General features: G+C 44.2%; 1 protein-coding gene across 2 annotated transcripts in view; it reads right to left on the bottom strand.

The window, feature by feature from the left end:
• Positions 1-209: 209 nt before the first annotated feature.
• SOD2 (superoxide dismutase 2) overlaps positions 210-23,209 on the bottom strand; it is a 62,097-nt gene continuing 39,097 nt past the window's right edge. Inside the window, exons 2-6 of one of the 2 annotated variants that reach the window (XM_017853514.1) lie at positions 13,216-13,418; positions 8,667-8,783; positions 5,428-5,607; positions 3,562-3,726; positions 210-390 (exon numbers count right to left, since the gene is read on the bottom strand). In XM_017853514.1, the coding sequence (XP_017709003.1) occupies positions 3,581-3,726; positions 5,428-5,607; positions 8,667-8,783; positions 13,216-13,303 (531 nt within the window). In that variant the 5' untranslated portion in view covers positions 13,304-13,418 and the 3' untranslated portion in view covers positions 210-390; positions 3,562-3,580. Of the gene's footprint in view, positions 3,727-5,427; positions 5,608-8,666; positions 8,784-13,215; positions 13,419-23,209 lie in introns of both variants that reach the window. The other variant, XM_017853513.1, reaches the window with a different exon arrangement.

The raw sequence follows: 23,209 nt of genomic DNA, 5'->3' as shown, positions 1-23,209 counted from the left end.
AAACCACTTTGGTTTTGTCCTATATCCCTAATACTATGCTTTTATGTTATCAGATGATGTTATTACAGATATGACTGGAGTTCTTGGTCTTAAGAGTAGTATTTCAACTACCTATTATTTACTATTCCTTTCCCACAGAAACTCAGTGAAAATGATAGAACATTATAGGACTGTTAATGTTTTTGACATGCAAGCATAATGCAGACCTCTTTGATGGTTGACAGATTCCTTTATTAAGTCAAAAACTTCATACAATTGGAAAATAAATGTTTCTTCAATGAATAATCAAACAAAAATTATCCAGGACCTTATAGGATTTTCAGTATGTACCAGGCTTGATGCACATCTTAGAAGACAGGACATTATCTTGCTGGGATCATTAGGGTATGACTGAAAATGAGAAACAGTAATTTTTAAAACATTTGCCTAATAATAGCTTTCCCAAACAGTAGTTCCCCTGAAATTAAAACAGGAAATGCAATTTACGTTTATACCTGGTTTTAGATATGACTCAATATACATCAATTTTAACTTTATGGTTTGGTATTATTTTTTAAAGGTGCTCAATAGAAACTCAAATCTCACTTTAAGACCATGAATTTCAAGCTGCAATGAAGTGTACAATAAAGTTGTAATTTCTCGACATCAAAGTTTAATTATTACAAAATAGTTCAAGTAACAGAATTTCAAAAACAGTATTTGCTTTGCTTCCTTGTTTTGCTCCAACACTAATCATGCTAAGGTTTTTGAAGCACAGCTATGACTAGGACAGGCACTGGTGATTCAGTCACAAAACCCTTCTTGGATGAACAATACTCGCTCTTTTCAGAAGAAAAGGCAACTTTACTTTTCTATTTCTATTACGAAAACAGAGCTAAACAATCTTTTAAAATTTTTTTGTATTTTAGTAGAGACAGGGTTTCACCATGTTGGCCAGGCTGGTCTTGAACTCCTTCAAGTGAGCCACCCGCCTTGGCCTCCCAAAGTGCTGGGATTACAGATGTGAGTCACCCCACCCAGCCTGTTTTACAATCTTAAAGTCTCCTTTTCCACCAGATGATTAAAATCTTAGTTTGTAAATTCCCTCAGTCTCTTAAAATCAATCTATCCAGAAGAGAAGACAAACTTAATGAAGGAAAGAATGCTTCCTCACTCTCTCACCAGAAAGCCAAAGCAAAAATAGAGCCCCATAGAAATTTCAACATTGATTATTTTTTAAATCTTAAAGCTTAGTAGGAATCAAAAAGCTTTACGTAAGTCAGCAAATCTGCAAACCTTGTTAGTTCAATACAAACCATGATCTAGCAGACGACTTATATTCAAAAGCTCATCTTCCAAAAGGTTCCACTTGCCCATCTACTTACACAGAGTCACCACCTTGTTTAGAGAGCCAAGTAGTAATCTTATATGACACATAAAAGCCGTTTCACTGTGATACATATATAATGAAAAGCAATCAGTCTTCAAAGTTTTTCCAATCCACAAGCATGTGTACACACACATACACATGCACACAGTTTCGGTACTCTCATCTCTAAACATTTTAAAGCCTATTTTCTAATTGAATTTTAAAAGTACCTTGAATTTAAATTTTTTTTTTTAACTTCAGTCTTCAATATTGAAACTGCTAAGTTACCCCATTTTCCTTGAAAAAAAAAATAGAAAATAAGGTTGGGGACAAAATTAAAATTAAAATAAACTTGGGAAAACATTACTAAATAGGTTTAAGAGAAAAGTCTATATAGGCCAGGTGCCGTGGCTCATGCCTGTAATCCCAGCACTTTGGGAGGCTGAGCCAGATGGATCACTTGAGGTCAGGAGTCGAGACCACCCCGGCCAACATGGTGAAACCCTGTCTCTACTAAAAATACAAAAATTAGCCAGGCATGGTAGCATGCACCTGTAATCCCAGCTACTCAGGAGGCTGAGGTGGGAGAATCAATTGAACCTGGGAAGCGGAGGTTGCAGTAAGCCGAGATCATGCCACTGCACTCCAGCCTGGACAACAGAGCAAGACTCCATCTCCAGAAAAAAAAAAAAAAACAACAAAAAAACAAAAGCCTATATAAAGAAAATATTCCAATAGGAGATAAACCTATGTGCACAGAGTTACTCACCCCACCCCAGCATGACCTGTAACAACAATTAGAAACAAATGAAATACTCAAAAACAGGAAATTAGGGAGATGATGAAACAACATGGGAAATGCATGATAAGCCAAATATAAAAAAAGATCCCTGTGAGATGGAGCAGGGACCCCTCTTTGGGGTGTGCCAGGGGGATTCCCACAAGCACAGAAATAAAGGAAAATCTTGAGTTCCTTCACTGAAAATTCCAGGCACCTAGCTAGCCCTGAGAAGTAAACCAGCAACCTGATAAGCAAGAAAGTAGTAACAGTTTCAAACAATAGCCAGGGAAGTTAGTCTCCTAGAGACACCCTTAACATGTGTCCCTGAGCTACTTTTCAGAAACCCAGGCCCCCACCAAATGGATTCACACAGACATCAGATAAGGGGGAACACCAGGGACTAAACTCTGACCTCCATTCTTTGTTCTAAGTTTCTTGCTGAGGGGCCTGGCCTGACCTTTTTGTTCCTTTCTGTGGACCCCAAGTTTTTAGACAAAGCTTTGCTTCCTTAACCAATCACAAATCAGGGAGTCTTTGAATCCACCATAACCTATAAGCCCACCCACTTCACCTTTCAGGCCAAACCAATATATAAGCTTCATGTATTGATTTACAATTTTGGTATACAGCCAATCCACCCTGAATGCACCCGATCTCAACTGATTTACAATTTTGCCTTTAACTTCTGCTTTCCTGAAATTTACCACTGCCTTTAAAAACTCTAGCTTGGAAGTCATCATGGAGATCAGGTCTGAAGTATGAGCTGCCCAATTCTCCTTGCTTGGCACCCTGCAAAGAAACATCCTCCTTTCTCCTGCTGCAAAAACCACCTTTTTGCAGTTTTGCTGTTGAAGTTTGCCTTTACTGCGCAGGTGAGCAAACCCCAGTTCAGTTACACCTGCTACATTGAAACAGTATACAGCTCTATTTGCAAAAACTATACAGGAACATTTGACCATAACAAAACCACTGGGTAACGTCTACCGGAAGTATCACTGCAGAGGATTACTCAACAAAAAGTGCAGTTTTCTATAGAAAGCCGAGGGTTTCCCTTGGGAAAGTGTTAATATTTTATTGTTAAGTAACTGGGGCAAAAAGACGAGATTTTCTATAACTGCAACAAAATAGGATTGGAAAGGCATCCCTGCAAGTCCCCAAAGTATAAGGATGGAATATTTTTGATGGTTTTATAATGACAACTATAATTTAGCTCTCTGAAGAAAATGTCCAATCAGACTCAATCACACAAAGCATTTACTATTTTCAATCACTTGCCCAATAACAAAATGTTTAGTAAGAAATTATTCAGAACATGAAGTTGTTTATGAAACATGTGACTAAGCAACATCAAGAAACGCTACAATAGAGCAGCTTACTGTATTCTGCAGTACTCTATACCACTACAAAACTAGTCATAAAGAGCTTAACATACTCAGTATAATGATCGTGGTTTACTTTTTGCAAGCCATGTATCTTTCAGTTACATTCTCCCAGTTGATTACATTCCAAATAGCTTTTAGGTAATCAGGCCTGACATTTTTATACTGAAGGTAATAAGCGTGCTCCCACACATCAATCCCCAGCAGTGGAATAAGGCCTGTTAGAAAGAAGGGGAAAAAAGAACGAACCATCAGTTTCAGTCTAAAACACTGCATCTTCTCAAGTTCAACTTTTATTATTCCACCCATACAAAATTACCCTTTGTAACAATCTCATTCACTTGGTTTTTTTTATAGAAAATTCTCCAGATTTTTTTTTTTTTTTTTTTTTTTTTTTCCGAGGCGAGTCCTTGCTCTGTCGCCCGGGCTGGAGTTGCGTGGCCGGATCTCAGTCACTGCAGCTCCGCTCCGGGTTTACGCCTTCTCCTGCCTAGTCTCCCGAGTAGCTGGATATACAGGCGCCCGCCCACCCTCGCCGGCTGTTTTTTGTATTTTTAGTAGAGACGGGTTTTCACCTTGTTAGCAGGATGTCTCGATCTCCTGACCTCGTGATCGCCGGTCTCGGCTCAAGTGCTGGGATTACAGGCTTGCCCCGCGCACCGCCGATATTTTTAATTGTTATTGTTGTACAAACAAATGTGACAAATTAAGGTGAGTAGAGCATAAAATGATTAAGGAAAGTTGTAGATAACAGTATTTAATGCTATTCTTAAAAATACAACAAATTCATTCAAGAGGGCAATTCTTAGCCTTCCTCATGGTGGTCTTAGGAGCAGCAGGAAGGGTGTATTACATCCGTGGGAGTGGGCAGACGCCCCCTGAGAATCTCCTGCAAAGAGTCTGGGCACTCACAGGGGTTTACGAGAAAACAGCTCTGCTCCGCAAGGCTAATTTTAATCTTTGGAAACACAGAGCAGTTGGAAGACACAGTGTTTTCAGAAATTAAGTGAGGTAAATGAAGAGGTTAGTTCTAACTGTAAAACATTCATTTAAAAAAACTCTCGGGCCAGGCGCAGTGGCTCATGCCTATAATCCCAGCACTTTGGGAGGCCGAGGCAGGTGGATCTCTTGAGGTCAGGAGGTCGAGACCAGCCTGGCCAACATGGTGAAACCCCATCTCTACTAAAAGTACAAAAATTATCCAGGTATGGTGGTATATGCCTGTAATCCCAGCTATTTGGGAGGCTGAGGCAGAAGAATCGCTTGAACCCAGGAGGCAGAGGTTGCAGTGAGCCAAGATTGCACCACTGCACTCTAGCCTGGGCAACAGAGTGAGATCTGTCTCAAAAAAATAAATAAATAAATAGGCCGGGCATGGTGGCTCACGCCTGTAATCGCAGCACTTTGGGAGGTCGAGGTGGGCAGATCACCTGAGGTAGGGAATTCGAGACCAGCCTGGCCAATGTGGAGAAACCCCATCTCTACTAAAAATACGAAATTAGACGGGCATGGTGGTGCATGCCTGTAATCCCAGCTACTCAGGAGGCTGAGGCAGGAGAATGCTTGCACCCAGAAGGCGGAGATTGCAGTGAGCTGAGATTGCACCGTTGTACTCCAGCCTGGGCAACAAGAGCAAAACTCCATCTCAAAAAAAAAAAAAGAAAAAATTAAAATAAATAAATAAATAAATGCAAAACATTTTTGTTAATGTACCTATAAAATTACATGTACTTATTTTAAGAAATGCCAGGACTTCTAAAACATTTTTACTTACACAAGATTCTGAGTGTTATCTGTTAAGATTTGCACAAATTATTACATGATCGTAAGTTAAAACACTGCTGGTTTTCCTTATTTCTAGTTGAATGCTTTACAGTAGAGCATCTCTCCCAAATGAAATGACAATTTTTAAATCTAACCTGTTGTTCCTTGCAGTGGATCCTGATTTGGACAAGCAGCAATTTGTAACTGTCCCCGTTCCTTATTAAAACCAAGCCAACCCCAACCTGAGCCTTGGACACCAACAGATGCAGCCGTCAGCTTCTCCTTAAATTTTTCAAAGGAACCAAAGTCACGTTTGATGGCTTCCAGCAACTCCCCTATTTTAAAAAAATCCAAAAACACCCACAAATGAACAGATTTCAACAATTACAATAAAATGTTGTATTACATGTATTAAAATATTTTTGTCATAGGGCCCAAGAAACTAGACATCAGAAAGCGACACCTGGATCTAAGTTGCACAATTTTAATTCGCATGTTTTCGTTTTTTTATAAACTTTTTTTTTTTTTAATCTTTTACTTTTTGAGACGGAGTCTCACTCTGTTGCCCAGGCTAGAGTGCAGTGGCATAATCTCGGCTCACTGCAACCTCCGCCTCCCAGGTTCAAGAGATTCGCCTGCCTCAGCCTCCTGAGTAGCTGGGATTACAGGCGTGCACCACCACACCTGGCTAATTTTGTGTTTTTAGTAGAGACAGGGTTTCTCCATGTTGGTCAGGCTGGTCTCAAACTCCCGACCTCAGGAGATCCACCTGCCTTGGCCTCCCAAAGTGCTGGAAATACAGGCATGAGCCACCGCACCCGGTTCAAATTTTATTTTAAACTCAGAGGGTGCATGCTCAGGCTTGTTACATGGGTATCATGTGATGCTGAGGTCTGGGGTGCAATTGATCCCATCATCCAGGTAGTGAGTTTAGTACACAACAGTTTTTCACCCCCTCCCCTTCTTTCTCCCTCCCTGCTCTGTCCCCAGTGTCTGTTGTTGCCATCTTTATGTCCGTAAGTACCCCATGTCTAGCTTCCACTTGTGGCATTTGGTTTTCTGTTCCTGGGTTAACTTGCTTAGGATAATGGCCTTCAGTTGCAAGTTTACATTTTTTAATGAATCGTGTTAGAGGGATTTCCCCACTCACTGTGCTATTTTTGTTAGGAAAGAAATAACTACTTCTGTTAGCTTTTTCTTTTCCCTGAATAGAAAATTTTCCCTTGACTTCTACCCTGCTTCTTCTATGTCTCTATTTGGGAATAAAGTTATTGTTCTTATCCAAGGCAGCCCAGATCTTCCTGTCTCGATTACATTGTTTTAAAATGGGCGATTTTCTCTATGACTGAACTAAGGGTATACTTTAAGAGCTACAACCCTTTTATTCTGTAGCAATACAGAATATAATTCTAGATTAGTCACATCAACTAAATCAACTGGGTCAAAATCACACTTCTCTTATTCTACGGGTTTAAAAGTAATCATCTTTGTAAGCACAAATGATGGAATGAAATGGTACAGATTAAAAAAAAAAATGGCAGTGTACCAAAACCATTGGTTGCATATGAATATATCTGATATTCTGATAACTGACAAAACTTCCTAAGTATTAACTGATAGTCTGGAAGACTGAACTCAGAAGAAAAACAAGTTGGCCGGGCACGGTGGCTCACACCTGTAATCCTAGTACTTTGGGAAGCTGAGGTGGGTGGATTATCTGAGGTCAGGAGTTTCAAACCAGCCTGGCCAACATGGAGAAACCCCTCTCTACTAAAAATACAAAAAAATTAGCCGGGCATGGTGGTGGGCGCCTATAATCCTAGCTACTCGGGAGGCTGAGGCAGAGAATCACTTGAACCCGGGGTGGGCGGAGGTTGCAGTGAGCCAAGATCAAGCCACTTCACTGTAGCCTGGGCGAAAGAGCTAAACTCCATCTCAAAATAATAATAAACAAAACAAAATAAAAGTTGCCCAGTTTCCCATGCTTACTCCCCTCATTCATCATTACCTTAAAATGAAATTGTGTATTTCAAGTGCATAAAATAGGCTGCCTTCCATAACACTGATTAAAAACGAACAATAAAACCACAGAAACTTGGGGTGCATATCCAGAGCCCAGAAACAAGAGAGAAGAACTACATTTAGGCCTCATGCCCTCCCTGGGTGAGGAAGATAATTAAAGTCATCTGGGCCTCCACAAGCTACACAGGAAGTCAAGGAAACAGTGATAGCGAACAAGACCATCTAGCCCTGTACTCTCCTCATTCCCTGAACACTTTTAAAAAATACCCAGAAAACCTAATTTCCTGGAACAACTGACTTTTTATCAGTTAGGAAGAGTGAAAAATAGCAAATGACACTGTAATTTAATTCTCAAAACAACACCGTTGTTATCCCTGTATCACATAGATGAAAAAACGTACAGAAGGTTAACTATCTAATCCAGGCCCTAAAAACTAGTAAACAGAAAGTTCATCTTTTCTAGGCTGGGCGCAGTGGCTCACATCCATACCACAGCACTTTGGGAGGCCGAGGTGGGTGGATCACTTGAGGTCAAGAGTTCAAGACCAGCCTGGCCAACATGGTGAAACCCTGTCTCTACTAAAAATACCAAAATTAGCCAGGAGTGATGCCACACGCCTGTAATCCCAGCTACTTGGGTGGCTGAGGCACGAGAATTGCATGAACCTGAAAGGCGGAGGTTGCAGTGAGCCGAGATCACACCACTGCACTCCAGCATGGGTGACAGTAAGACTCCGTCTCAAAAAAAAAAGAAACTTCATAAAACAAAGTTTCTCAGTCTTTCCCTAATATGAAGTACAGTCCAGAAACCAGAAGGTGGAGTTGATGTGATATTCTATGTGTGTGTGAACATAAAATCTTACGACTTAACTCCATGAATGCATTCTCCATTCCTACTTGCGTCCTTTTGAAAGTTACAACTTTTATCGTACTCGTTGTTATGAAAAATATGCCACTATGATACCTCTGGTAAGAATAAGGTAACTTAGGTTGGGCGCAGTGGCTCACGCCTGTAATCCCAGCACTTCGGGAGGCCAAGGCGGGCAGATCACGAGGTCAGGAGTTCAAGACCAGCCTGGCCAACATGGTGAAACCTCATCTCTACTAAAAATGCAAAAATTAGCCGGGCATGCTGGCAGGTGTCTGTAATCCCAGCTACTTGGGAGGCTGAGGCAGGAGAATCGCTTGAATCCGGGAAGTGGAGGTTGCAGTGAGCCAAGACTGCGCCACTGTACTCCAGCCTGGGCAACAAGAACAAAACTCCATCTCAAAAAAAAACACAAAAAAACAAGTATAAGGTAACTTAAGTAAATCAACCATCGACTCCTACTGTGCACAAGATGAAGATAAGGGTGCACCAATATATACTAACCTTTGGGTTCTCCACCACCATTAGGGCTGAGGTTTGTCCAGAAAATGCTATGATTGATATGACCACCACCATTGAACTTCAGTGCAGGCTGAAGAGCTATCTGGGCGGTAACATCTCCTGAAAAGTTAAAATGCAAACACATTTTTTAAATAACTCTTACTTTTTCAACCACTGTATACATCATATTTTTTTCTTTGTAAGCTATTAGATAATGGGACCAGCTTATCTATAACATCCCTGTTTGTCCTAAAATTCAACTCCCCCCAAAATTATTTGTCCCAGACATGCTGAACAACTGAGGAAGGGCCCAGCAGAGGTGGAAAAGCTAGAAAATTCACTCCTGGCTGCTAGGCTCAGGGTTCTTTTAGACAGAAGAGATTTCAGGAAATGAAACACCAAAGAGGACAATCAAATAAAATAACAGAATGCTAAAATGTATGGCTCAACACACAGACTATACAGAAAACTTTCAACTCTCATTTTCAAGACAGACAACCATTCACTGGGAAATATCTCCACGTCACATTAACAAGGAACTCAACATACTCAAAACTGAACTCCTGATGTTCAACCCCAAACTTAACTCCTCCTATTGTCCCCCCCGCCCCCCGCCATCTCAGTAAATGCCAGCTCTGTCCCTCAGGACATCCTTAGGAACCTGATGTCATTTTTGACTCCTCTCCCTTCACCCCCCATCCAATCCACCAGCATATCCATTAGCAAAGCCAGCTCTACCTTTAAAATACATCCAATCTATATAAAAGCACACAGGGAAAAATGAAAGACAAAATATAGCACAAGCAGAACCCAATCCCTTCTTCCTAACTCTACTGCCACCTCATTGGTACAGAGGACCAGTATCTCCCACTGCACTGGTGCCACTATTCCCTCAGTTTTGGGAGGGGGATGGGCTTTGCCCTCTCCAAAAGTTCTCCTTCTCACTGGAGTGAACCCTAGGTGCTTACACTCAGCTACTCTCACTACCAAGAGGCACTGCACTTGACCCTGTCATTGAGCATGTGCTTACCCAGCTGCAGCCACACTGGCATTTTTGCACTCACATGACCAACTCGAATGTTCCCTTCAAGGCTAGCTGGGCACTGCTGCCTCTGCTGAACAGTCTTCCCCATGACAGCCTCATACTGCACTCCTGTTCCTCCTTCAAGTCTCCACTGAAACATCAACCCCACCAGTGAAGCCTTCTCTAAACACCATACATGAATTAGCAATTCCCTGCCACCCTCCCAGACCCTTTACTCCTTCTCGATAGGCCCTGTAACTCCTGGCATACTGCATGGGTACCTTGTCAAACAAGTAGGCAAAATAAAACATTCTTTTCTATGCCTTCAAGAAGCTACAGATTAACTGAACTATTAATATTACAAAAAAATGGAAATCCCCTTGTTTAATGAATATTTCATGCATATTATCCACACGATATCAAGAGAAGCAAAGTAAAGGACAGAGAGACCCACTGAGAGCTCTGCTCTCAAGGAGCTTACATTTTGGAAAAAGTTCTCAACTGCTGTTCTGAAAGTGTACATTAAGAACATATGTCTGGGTCGGCTGCGTGGCTCACACCTGTAATCCCAGCACTTTGGGAGGCCGAGGCGGGCATATCTCTTGAGGTCAGGATTTCGAGACCAGCCTGGTCAACATGGTGAAACCCTGTCTCCACTAAAAATACAGAAACTAGCCAGGCATGATGGCGCGTTCCTGTAATCCCAGCTACTCAAGAGCATGAGGCAGGAGAATAGCTTGAACCCAGGAGGCAGAGGTTGCAGTGAGCCGAGATTGCGCCACTGCACTCCAGCCTGGGCGACAGGGCAATACTCTGTCTCAAAAAAAAAAAGAAAAAGAAAAAAAGGTACATACAAGGCCAGGTGAGGTGGCTCACACCTGTAATCCTAGCATTTTGGGAGGCCGAGGTGGGTGGATCACTTGAGGTCAGGAGTTCCAGACCAGCTTGGCCGACATGGAAAAACCCCATCTCTACTTAAAAAACCACAAAAAGTAGCCAGGTGTGCTGGTGGTAATCCCAGCTACTCAGGAGGCTGAGGCAGGAGAATTGCTTGAACCCAGGAGATGGAGGTTGTAGTGAGCCGAGATCACATCACTGCACTCCAACCTGGGGGACAGATTGAGATTCCGTCGTCAAAAAAAAAAAAAAAAAAAGAACATAGGTCTAGCTAGGCACAGTGTCTCATGCCTGTAATCCCAGCACTGTGGAAGGCTGAGGTGGATGGATGGGGGAGCCCAGGAATTCAAGAACAGCCCGGGCAACATAGTGTGACCCCGTCTATTTTTTAGATAAAATTTTTAAAAAATTTTTTTAAAAAGGAACATACATAGGCAATGCTGCTTTCTGAAACAAGCTCCAGTTGTTCAGCAATTCAGAAAGGAGGAGAGGACCAAGTGATATCTGAATACACGGCTAATCTCGAAGGGTTATTTAAAAGACACCAACTTTTTTTTTTCCTTGCTAGGTTTTACAAATAATTCTTATAAAACTGTGTTTCCCTTATTAAATTTTGATTGAGTCACCTCCTAAAAATAATGTAAGTTTTCTATTATTTTTTAATAAATCAATAGTAACTAAATTTTTCCAAATGGGGAAAAGGATACATGCTTAATGAGAGATAATTTAATATTCTTAACATCTTACAGTTTGCTTACTCATTTTAAAATTAATAAAAATGAGGGGCTTAATATCTGCTTTAAGGAACACTTTTTCTGAAATTCAACATTTTTATTGGCTTCAGTTTAGTTTTTGCCTCACAATAATATAAAAGTCAAATGCTTTTGGTTGAAAATATTTCATTAATCAGTTACATGTGATGAGATTATGACCATTGTTTACCTTTTTTCCCCAAGATTTCAAACCATGAAAATCTAACTTTTAATAATTTTAAAATATGTTTAAGTAAAAGAAAGCTCTGCAGGTACTCAATCACTTATAAACAATATAGTACAATATAATATAAAGCTTTTTTCCAGTGGGTTGTATTACATAAGTAAAGCTCTGATTCCACAAGTAAAGGACTGAAATTAAGTTGTTTTTAAAATACTGAAGAGAAAGCTTCCCAGGCGTCACATGTTGCTTTACAGGAATTACTTTCACAACTGGGGTATTCCCCATTCTCTCCCCATTACATGTTTCTCAAATTTGTTATTTCCTAAATCACGGGGCCTTTTCCCGTAATTCAAGGTTCATCTGTCTCAAGCAAAGCTTCCAGAATGTGGTAACTTCCTCCTCTTTTACTTTAGTCATTTACTTCAAACACAATCAGGCTGAAATACCGCATTTTTCCACTAGATGCCTCCAGTCAACAAGATGTCACTGTCTAAAAATTACTCAACAAATTTCATAACCCCGAAATTCAAAACATTTAAGGAAAATAAACACTTTTACTACCTAGCTCACCAAGCAATACAGAGTCTGAAAACATGACTATTGATCATCTTCCTTGTGCACACCAATAACGAACAGATTAAAAGGACAATACTATTTTGTAAAAAAACGTTATAACATTCCCATACACACCCCAAACGGCGCAGACTCAAAAGTCCACACACCCCTGGTTTTACCAACCAAGCTCCTGAGGGGGGAAAAAAAAGTTAACGTCATATTTTTTAATTGCATTACAAATATGAGTAAATAGTAAATAAAAACAAGCCTATTTCAGTTTCCTACTGAAGGGCTATTTTCCTTGTGAATTTTGACCCCTAACTGAAATCAAGAAAAGTATCAAGTCTAAAGATTCTGAACTGTTCCACAGTTAGGTTACTGCTTTACCAGTTAAGTTACTGCTTTTTTGGTAACGCACACCATAGTGGTGTGCCTCCTCTTCTCCCACCTGAAGTCAACAAGTGGGCTCAGTGAAGTTTTCCCTGTAGGGTAGCTGGGGATGCAGGGAGTCTCCAAGTCCTAGGCTGGACTCCCGACCCCGTTTGCTCTCAGGAAGATGACAAGGACCACGGTTCCTAGCACGGAGTAGTGTCCCCCTGTCTCCCACCTTCAGTGTGACCTGGCAACAAGGCGCCACTCCCACTTCTATCAGGAGGTGACCCTGACACTCAGAGACAGTCACAGACACTTGCGGACCTGATGATGTGGACAGGCGCTCTCAGCCCTCCTGCAAACGGCTGGAACACCTACCTGAGAGACCAAACATTTCGCCAAAACATATTATACAACAATTTCAGTTTGCAAAAAAAACGAGTGACACAGTAGAGCTTTCTTTTCCGGCCCTACAATTCACCAGTGCTGGCAATATGGGTAACGGAATGTGGCTTACAACACTAAGACAAACTCCTTCGCAGGACCCCAAGTTCCCTGAGACGACAGAAGTGTGTTCAAACCCATCGAGGCACTCCTACAACGAGGTAGACCATGTGTTTAAGACAGACTACTGTGCCTGGAAAACTCGGAACCGGTACAAACACGAAGCAGGTTCTCCCCCACCGAGAGGCCCATTCGTGTGGGGCCCGGCTCCCCTGGGGTCGCCTCTGCCGGCGACTGCCTCCCGCCGCTCAGCCTGGAACCTACCCTTGGCCAACGCCTCCTGGTACTTCTCCTCGGTGACGTTCAGGTTGTTCACGTAGGCCGCGTGGTGCTTGCTGTGGTGCAGCTGCATGATCTCCGCGTTGATGTGAGGCTCCAGGGCGCCGTAGTCGTAGGGCAGGTCGGGGAGGCTGTGTTTCTGCCTGGAGCCCAGATACCCCAAAGCCGGCGCCAACTGCCTGCCGGTGCTGAAGACGCGAAAGCACAGCCCGGTCAGTCCGCGCCGCGGGACAGTCTACGCAGGCTGGGTTGCCGAGGAACGGCAGCGCGCGGCGTCCCCCGAGTCCCCGCGTCCCCTCCCTGCGGATCCCCGCTCCAGCCGCCGCGCCGCGCACTCCCGGGAGAACCGCCCGCAGGTGCCCCGGCCCCGCCAGGCCCGGTGCTCGACATCGGCGGCGGAGGCCCTGCCCGCAGCGCCCACTATCGCCCTTGAGGTGGCCTTGACCGGGTCCCCTTTTCGTCTCAGCCCGCAATGCCCCGGCTCAACATTGTGCTGTAGTGCTGCGTAGATTCGTACTACCGCTGGATGCCGCCAATCTGGCCCGAGCCGCTATCGAGGCAACCACAGCACAACTGGTGGCTACTGCGCGCCGCCTCGCGCCCTTAATCGATGAGCGCGCAGAGGAGCAGCGGCGCGACCCCAGCTGCGCCGCAATGGCACCGCCGGACCCCGCCGCGCCCGCCGCGCCTAACCGGGGGGGCACGCAGGGCGCCCCCGGGCCTGTCCCGCCCGCCCCCGCTTGCCGTACACCCTGCGCCCAGGGCACGGGAGAAAGGGGACTGCAGGCTAGCCTCGGCCTCGGCAACCTCGCTGTCTGTCTGCCTTGGGCGGTACGCGGCCGAGGGAAGGCGGCCCCTGTCCCCGTGGAGTTGGTACGGCCCGAAGGCCCTACCTCCGGCTCTCCCAGATCCGGGTGCCGGCGGGGATCGCGCTGCACGAGGCGGCTGCGGCACCTGCCCCTGAGCTTTGGTTAGGCTGGGGCGGCCGCGGGGTCCAGAGGCCTCACTGCAAGAAGACATTCGTACCCTCCCAGGGCCCCCGGGACTGTTCCTAGGGAAGACAGGGCCTAGCTGCTGGTCAGCGCCGCTCAGCCGGCCTATGAGCGGAGGGTAGAGCCAGCGCCCTTCCAACCCGTATTCAGCATTCCTGCGCCGTGCCCTTGCTTTGCAAGTAAGCTGACCTTGGGACCTCCTCCAGGACAGGAGGCACACAGACTTTGTCCCCACCGGCTGCCTAAGAACAGTTCTTGGACACCTACGACTTGCCCGAGACTGCAGGCAGGATTTGCACACATTTATCTTTATTTTCCCCCTAGGGTTGGTATTGTTGATTCCAGTTGACAACGAAATCCTGAGGTTAAGCAGCTTCGCCTGGGCAGTTACTGAGTGAGTCAGGACTAGTTCCTACTTTCCTGACTACTAAGCCCTGGCAGTCATATTTTGTGTGTTTACAGTAACTCTGTGAACCAACTGTTCAGGATAACATAAAAGGACAACAGAGGATTCTTTCCTGCGCTGTCTTGTAGCCTAAGCTGTTAAGTATCAAGTGCTCTCTCAACAGTTAAACTACAATCCCGAATGGTGTGAATCTTCCATGTGTAGAGGTTAGGAAATCTACACTGCCATTGGCGGGAGTTACCCCTTTATTGAAGAGAATATGATGGAAGGTAGCAGGTGCTGAACCGTTTCCGTTGCTTCTTGCAACCCTGGTACAGCCCTCCCAAGGATGACTAGGCTTCTGGTAAGTGGAATGGGAAAACATTCAGGCAAAGAGGAACCACCTGAATTTGGCTTCACAACAGGAAGGGCTGGGCTTGTTTACAGACATCAGAAGAATGTAACTAGGGCTACGTGTTGGGGTGAAGAAGGAAATTCAGGCTGGGACCAGGTTATAGATACGCTTTTTAGAAGTTATTATTTATATATTTTTGAGACACGGTCTCGCTCTGTCGCTCAGGCTGGAGTGCAGTGTCGCGATATCGGCTCACTGCAACCTCTGCCTCCTGGGTTCAAGTGATTCTCCTGCCTCAGCCTCCGGAGTAGCTGGAATTACAGGCGTGCGCCTCCAGGACCCGCATTTGTGTGTGTGTGTGTGTGTGTGCTTTTGGTAGAGACGGGGTTTCACTATGTTGGCCAGGATGGTCTCAAACACTTGACCTCAAGTGATCCACCTGTCTCAGCCTCCCAAACTGCTGAGATTACAGGTAGGAGCCACTGCACCCAGCCTATAGATACCCTTAAAACACAGACAAGAGCAGAGATTTCATGTGGTTGTTAATTGGAAGCTGAGAAACATTTCTGCTGAAGTGAGACACACTGAAAGTGGTTTTTCAGGCAAGGTGGTCTGGCACTGACTTGGGCGGACGAAGGGAGTGCAGGCTAGTTAGGAAGCTGGTACATTCGTCTCAGCAGGAGGTACTGCAGGTCACTTTTAGGGCACTAGCTATGAGAACTGGAAGAAAAGGGCATTTTGATGGATGAACCAACAGGATTCAGAGACAGATCAGTCATTGTAATGGAAAGACTTGATCTAGTGGTAATAAAATATTCCCATAGGGAGACTGAGCTCAGGCTACTTGCACTTCTTGTTTGTACAGAGAGTGATACTTTGAGATTAAAGTAACTCCTAGGACATGCCCTTTAGAACAAGCACCAAACGCTGGGGGCTGGTAGGACTGACAGCAGCAGTCAGGTAGAAGAATCTTCAACATCACACCTGTCATCAGCTCCATCATTACAAAACACTACCACGACTGAGCACATCCAAGGTTGTGGGATATGGGAGGTAAAAGAAAAGTTTATCACTTTGTCTACTATACCCAGTGAATAGGCTCCGTTTTCTTTTTCTTTTTGTTGCCCAGGCTGGAGTGCAGTGGCGTGTTCATCGCTCACTGCAGCAACTTGCTGGACTCATGTGATTCTCCCACCTCAGCCTCCCAAGAAGCTGGAACTACAGGTGCTTACCACCATGCCTGGCTAATTTTTTGTATTTTTTATAGAAACAGAGTTTTGCCATGTTGCCCAGGCTGGTCTCAAACTCCTCGGCTCAAGTGATCCTCCCACCTCAGCCTCCCAAAGTGCTGGGATTTATATAGGCTTGAGCCATCGCACCTGGCTGCCTTTTTTTTTTTAGGTGGCTACTGTAGGGGTTACTGAATGGACTCAGAAGTTAGATTACAGTCGATTGAGCTGTCCCCCGTTTCTCCAGCCAGCTCAGGATGTCCTCTGCAACATCAGGACACCATGAATATGGATTTCCCATAGATAAACTTCCTAAGGCTACATCGCAGCCATCCTGAGACCCGCCACAGTGCAGACCTATATATTGTTTGGAAGAGCCAACCAATGTGGGTTGAGATGAAGTCATTTTGAGCCAGGTATTAACTGCATTGATATTCCAGTAACAGATCCAGCCATAGTTTCTTAAACACAGAAGAGTGTATTCCCTCATGTAACAAAGATCTGGGGCAGTCAGTCCTGGGTTGGGATGAAATTCCACAGTCATCAAGGATGTAGGCTTTCTGTCTTCAAAGCTGCCTCATGGTCCATAATAGCTTCCACAGCACCAGCAACCTCATCTCCTTTCTAGGAAAGGGGGAGCACAAAAGCCTGGCCTCCCACTGTCTCCCCCAACCATTTTTTTTCTTTCTTTCTTTTTGAATCAGTCTCGCTTTGTTGCCGGGCTGGAGTGCAGTGGTGCGATCTCAGCTCACTGTAACCTCCACCTCCCGAGTTCAAGTGATTCTCCTACCTTAGCCTCCTGAGTAGCTGGGATTACCGGTGTGTGCCACCATGCCTGACTAATTTTTCTATTTTTAGTGGAGCTGGGGTTTCACTGTGTTGGCCAAGCTGGTCTCAAACTCCTAACCTAAAGTGATCTGCCTGCCTCAGCCTCCCAAAGTGCTGGGATTACAGGCATGAGCCACCGCACCTGGCCCCACTATCTCCATTTTAAGGATCCTTTGTAGTAGATTCACCCAACAAATTCCACTCACTGCTCACTGGTCAAAATTAGGTACAAGGGTACCTAGCACAGCGTAGCTACAAAGGAAGCTGAGAAATGTAGTCAGGTATGGGGCCAGGTGCAGTGTGGTTCATGCTTGTAATCCCAGCCCTTTGAGAGGCCGAGGTGGGAAGATTGCTTGAGGCCAGGAGTTTGAGACCAGTTTGGGCAACATAGCAAGTCTCCTCTCTACCAAAAAAAAGTAGCTGGGTGTGGTAGCACGTGCCTGCAGTCCTAGCTATGCAGGAGGCTGAGGGCAGAAGGATCACTTGAGCCCAGGACTTTGAGGCTGCAATGAGCTATGATTGTGCCGCCTTACTCCAGTCTGGGCAAGAGAGGTAGACACACACACAGACGTAGTCAGCTTTGCACATCTGAAGTCAGAAAAAACTTGCAATTCTGTACCTACAAGGGAAAATGAGTTTTAAAAAATCGTCATTGCTACGTATCATCCTATAAGGCATTATTTCCACACGCTTTGACATAAACTGATCATTAATGGTATTATCTTAGCTACATTCTCTTGTTTTTCTTTCTTCCTGCCTGTGGTTTGTGGGGGTTTTTTCTGCTTTTTTTAAATTTGGGGTCACAAATCTTATCCAGGCAGGAATCTGAGAATTGGTTGTACCAACCTGTCCTTTGCAAGATTAGTATCGTTAATAGGATCAAAAGTAGTACTTAAATTGCTAAAATGAAATGATCTAGGCTAAAAGAGAAAATGGTTATAGAGATATATTAAGGTTTCAACGTGAGCTTAATTTTTTTCCCCACTTCAGGCAAAATTATGATTAGATTGCATCCTCAAAGAACACATTTTAACTATTGGAAAGGAAAGGAGTAGCTTGGTTCAGAAAAGTGTTCTGTTAAACAAAGGGATAGAGTGGGCATGTGTGGCAGGTAATCACGAGTTGATTCTATCCATAAAGGGAAGAGGGAATCAGCATCATTGAGCAGATCCTCCATGTTGCTAGCTACTAAGTCAAATGCTTTATTCCTACTGTAAGCAAAGATAGTGACTTGACCAAGGTCACTCATAGAGCTAGTAGGTAGTAGGGGGGATATGAATGTACGGTTGACCCCTGAACGATGCAGTGTCAGGGGTGCTGACCCCTTCAGTCAGAAATCTGCGTATAGGCCCAGCACCGTGGCTCATGCCTGTAATCCCAGCACTTTGGGAGGCTGAGGTGGGCGATCACCTGAGGTCAGGAAATCAAGATCAGCCTGGCCAACGTGATGAAACCCCATCTCTACTAAAAATACAAAAATTGGCAGGGCCCAGTGGCTCACGCCTGTAATTCCAGCACTTTGGGAGGCTGAGGCAGGTGGATCATGAGGTCAGGAATTGGAGACCAGCCTGGCCAATATGGTGAAACTCTGTCTTTACTAAAAATACAAAAATTAGCCAGGCATGGTGGCACGCACCTGTAGTCCCAGCTACTTGGGAGACTGAGACAGCAGAATTGCTTGAACCCAGGCGGTGGAGGTTGCAGTGAGCTGAGATCTCACCACCGCACTCCAGCCTCGGTGACAGAGTGAGAGTCAGTCTCAAAAACAAACAAAAACAAACAAACAAACAAACACTTGAACCCAGGCGGTAGAGATTGCAGTGAGCCGAGATCCCGCCACTGTACTCTGCACTCCAGTCTGGGCCACAGAGCGAGACTCCTTCTCAAAACAAACAAACAAAAAATTAGCCCGGCATGGTGGCAAGTACCTGCAGTCCCAGTTACTCAGGAGACTGAAGCAAGAGAACCGCTTGAGCCTGGGAGGCAAAGGTTGCAGTGAGCTGAGATCGCACCACTGCACCCACTGCACTCCTGCCTGGGCAACAGAGTGAGACTTTGTCTCAGAAAAGAAAAAAAAAAAAGAATCCAATAAAAAATTTAGAAGAAAAAACAAGAAAAGAAATCTGACTATAACTTTTGACTCCCCAAAAACTTAACCACTAATAGCCTGCTGTTGACTGGCAATAACATAAAGATTATACATCAGAGAGAGGACAATAACAAAGTTGATTAGCACATATTTTGTATGTATATTGTGTTCTTACAGTAAAGTAAGCTAGAGAAAAGAAAAATGTTAATAAGAAAATCAAGGAAGTTAAATTATATTTACTATTCATTAAGTGGAAGTGGATCATCATAAAGGTCTTCATCCTCCTCATCTTTATGGTGAGTAGGCTGAGGAAGAGGAGAGGATGATCTTGCTGTCTCGGGGGGGCAGGGGCCGAGGCAGAAGAAAATCTACATAGAAGTGGACCCATGCAGTTCAAACCCATGTTGTTCAAGGGTCAAGTGTATTGCTGTAAAACCTGTGTAACTCTGGGTCTTTAAACAGCTGCCACTCCCTCTCCCACATTCCTCAAACCCAAAATAATTAGGCCCAGCCTTATCTAATTGGAGCCCAAGGTTTGAAACTTTCCTCCTCCTTCTGTCCCTACGCAACTTCCCAACTTATCCCCGTCTCCCCAACTCCCGATTGGCCTCTTGTCCCATCTCTTACACATGACTCTGGTCATCACTCTTGGACCTGAAGCTTGATACTGCTTCTCTGCCCTGACCTTGGTCCATCTGCCCCTTAGATCACATTTGCTTTGTAGCCTCAGTGAAGACCCAGTTTCCTGGAGTTTCCCTTCACAATGGCCCAGCTGAGTCTTCCCAACCTAGTCTAGTGAAAGACTCAGACTTGCTGGGGGCCCAGGAGGCCAAAAGAGAAGGGTTATCCCATATTGAGAGTCTGGCAGAGCCCTCCATAAGATCCCTTCATGAGGACTTCCTGCAACATCCTGCTTCCTTTATGGAAATGACCACCACCTCTTCCCCATTACTACTCCATGGGAAAAAAAAAAAAACATGGTCACTGCATTCTATGTAAGGGGTGGGATCTGTCATTATTAAATTGCCAACTTCTAGTTCATATCCCAGAGTAAGATTGATGTCAGGTGCACAGTTCCAAGAATGACTCTCAAGAGCTACTCAAGCTACTAAAGAGTGGCCCAGACCACTGAGGGTCATGACAAAGCATAGGATCTTGGCTGGCTGAATCTCTGGGCCAGCACAACCACCCCACACTGTTAAAAATGAGATAAAAAATCTCCCATATTTTATCCCCTCTGTACATCTACTCGGAGGAGCCAAAATAGGTACACAGGAGGAATGGCCTCGCATACCACCCATGCCAGATCGTGGTCCACTGAGAACAGTATTGATATCAGAGTATTTCTGGGAACCAGTGTCCCATCCAGGCAACTCCCAGGACTCTATCCATCTGCGCCGCATCACCCTCCTCTAGTGCCAGCTTACGTCTGCATTTACCCTTTGGTGAGAAATTAGATATAATCGCATAAGACTTCATTTTCATGCTAAAGATATTTAGTTTGAGGGAACTAGTCGGCTATATGATGGTACACTAGAGGCGAGCCACTAAAAACGATCACTGTTCAGTTAGATGTGGAAAAAACAAATATTTAAGAGTGGGTCAATTATTAAACATTTAAGGGATCAGATTGGTTTGCAGGTGTCTAAGTTCCACTTCACTTTAGAGAACTGATGGAAATTAGAGACAACACATTACTAGTGTGGTGATGCAGTAGCTCCAATAATTTTCTGGTTCTTCATCTGAATGTATTTACATGTTTTAAGTTAAAATGCGTTGTTAACATGTGTGGCATGTTTTCCAACTCCCATTTTTTTTGATGGCATGGATAAGAAGACTTAGTCTCCAAGTACTAAATGAAGAACAGATATCTCTCTGAGTCCATTTTGAAAGTAATGCTTAAATGTGTCTGGTCTCGGCCAGGTGTAGTGGCTCATACCTGTAATCCCAGCACTTTGGGAGGCCGAGGTGGGCAGATCACGAGATCAGGAGATCGAGACCATCCTGGCTAACATGGTGAAACCATGTCTCTACGAAAAATACAAAAAATTAGCCAGGCGTGGTGGTGGGCGCCTGTAGTCCTACCTACTCGGGAGGCTGAGGCAGGAGAATGGCGCGAACCCAGGAGGCGGAGCTTGCAGTGAGCTGAGATCGCACTACAGCACTCCAGCCTGGGCGACAGAGCGATACTCCATCTCAAGAAAAAAAAGAAAAAATGTGTCTGGTCTCTGGGACATAACATCTATCTTTGTTAAACTCTGACTTTTTATTGACCTGATTTTCATTTAGGTTCAATCTAAGCTTTCCAAATCAAGCAGAGACCTAATTTTCTTAAGCTTCCCTGGAACACAGTGTAGGTTCCCGACTTTTAGATTGAACCCTAAGAGACAAATTCTCAGCGATGGGATGTTCTCCAAAATCTTATATAAGAGTCCACTTAAAGCAACTGTCAGGCAAGACAGTATGTAAGACTTCCCTGTATTCCACCCACATGCCACCACTGTGAGCAATATAAATATAACCTCATACCTGCTTCCTCTCCAGGCCAATCCCTGGAGATGTGAGAAACCATGGTTAGCATGCTCAAAGATCAGGAGCAGCAGAAGAAGGCAAGACGCTAGAGAAGACACCTGCCAGCTGTCAACATCTTTCTCCCTCAGTAGGCTGCTGGTCTACTAGAGGCCTGTGCTGAAGAAGTCTTGACTTTAAATCACTTTTGGAGTTTTGGTTCTCACATGGGAATGAGCATTTTGGATAGTGAATTGAGCCTGTGTTTTGACTTAATGTAATTATAAGACTTTTTATTACTAAAGAACATATTTTTTAAAAGGTCATGGAACCAAGCCGCGCGTGATAGCACATGCCTATAGTTCCAGCTACTTGGGAGGCTGAGGCAGGAGGATCACCTGAGCCCAGGAGTTTGAGGCTGCAGTGAGCCATGATCATGCCACTGCACTCCAGCCTGGTGACAGAGTAAGACCCTGTTTCAAAAAGAAAAAAAAAGTCATGGGACCAGCATTTGCTCCAGGGACGAATAAAAAACAAGCCCACGAAGCAAATTTAATGACCTATTGGGCAATAAAGGAATATCACTTCATGATCTCATCCATGAGTCACTGTTATTCATTGTGTAATAGTCACACATCAGTGCTATGGTAGAATCTCAAAATCTCCCATATTTTTGGTATTTGAACAGTACCCAACATTTCCAGCTTGAATGTGGACTTTTCCCCCCCAGTCTATATATTCTATGAGTCATTTCAGTGGGGATTTTAGGAGAGAACCTAAATTCCCCTTCTTGCCAGAGGATCACCCACCCCCAGTCAGCCCAAGCGTGACCTTTACAGTTAGAAAGTGCTATGCACAGCTGCAGCTTTGGATCTTAAAGACTTCCTGAGTTGTCTTCAAACATTTTTTGAAATTCCTTTAGAAGAGTAACACTAGCTGCATTGACAGATATATTCCTGCTTCTCCACGGTTTACATTCTCATCACAGTCTCGTGCAGAGGTTCCTTGGCTTCCACTTCATGGCTTCATCCTCCTCTAGGTCCTTGGCTTCCTCTCCATCCAGTTGGCAGAAGGCAAAAAGTGAGAAAGGTTGTTGTGGAGTGGAAACATCATATATCCCCTCTGGATTATCTGGAGCTCAGCTACGTGGCCACATTCTGGCCTTACCTCTGTGACCAAGAAGAAGAGGAAATGGATTTGGTGACTATTTGACAAGTCTTTGTCACAAAAAGTTTATTAAGGTTTCTGTAACTGGTAATTAGTAAATGTTAAGATATCAATTAATATCCACAGACTATCAAGAAATGTTATGCCACAATTCTAGTCACTTTCTAAAGAATTTAGACATGCAAGAAATGCATGCTTTAGCTGAATGCCTAGTGACCAGCTGTTAGGATCAATATCTGATCAAATGCAAATATTACCATCAGAGAATGAACTTCTGAAATTCAAGAATGAATCTGAAGTTTTATTCAAAATAATTAAAACATTTAATAGTAGTTTAAAATTAATTAATTTTAAATACCTGACATAATTTCTCAGCATGTCAGCTGCTAGATTACTGCAGAGGTCATTGCAGAACTATTACATTAA

The sequence above is a fragment of the Rhinopithecus bieti genome, unplaced genomic scaffold (assembly GCF_001698545.2).
Source record: "Rhinopithecus bieti isolate Rb0 unplaced genomic scaffold, ASM169854v2 scaffold_37503, whole genome shotgun sequence".
Lineage (NCBI taxonomy): Eukaryota > Metazoa > Chordata > Mammalia > Primates > Cercopithecidae > Rhinopithecus > Rhinopithecus bieti.
The sequence above is the reverse complement of the archived record's forward strand: the minus strand, read 5'-3'. Positions and strand labels throughout refer to the sequence as shown.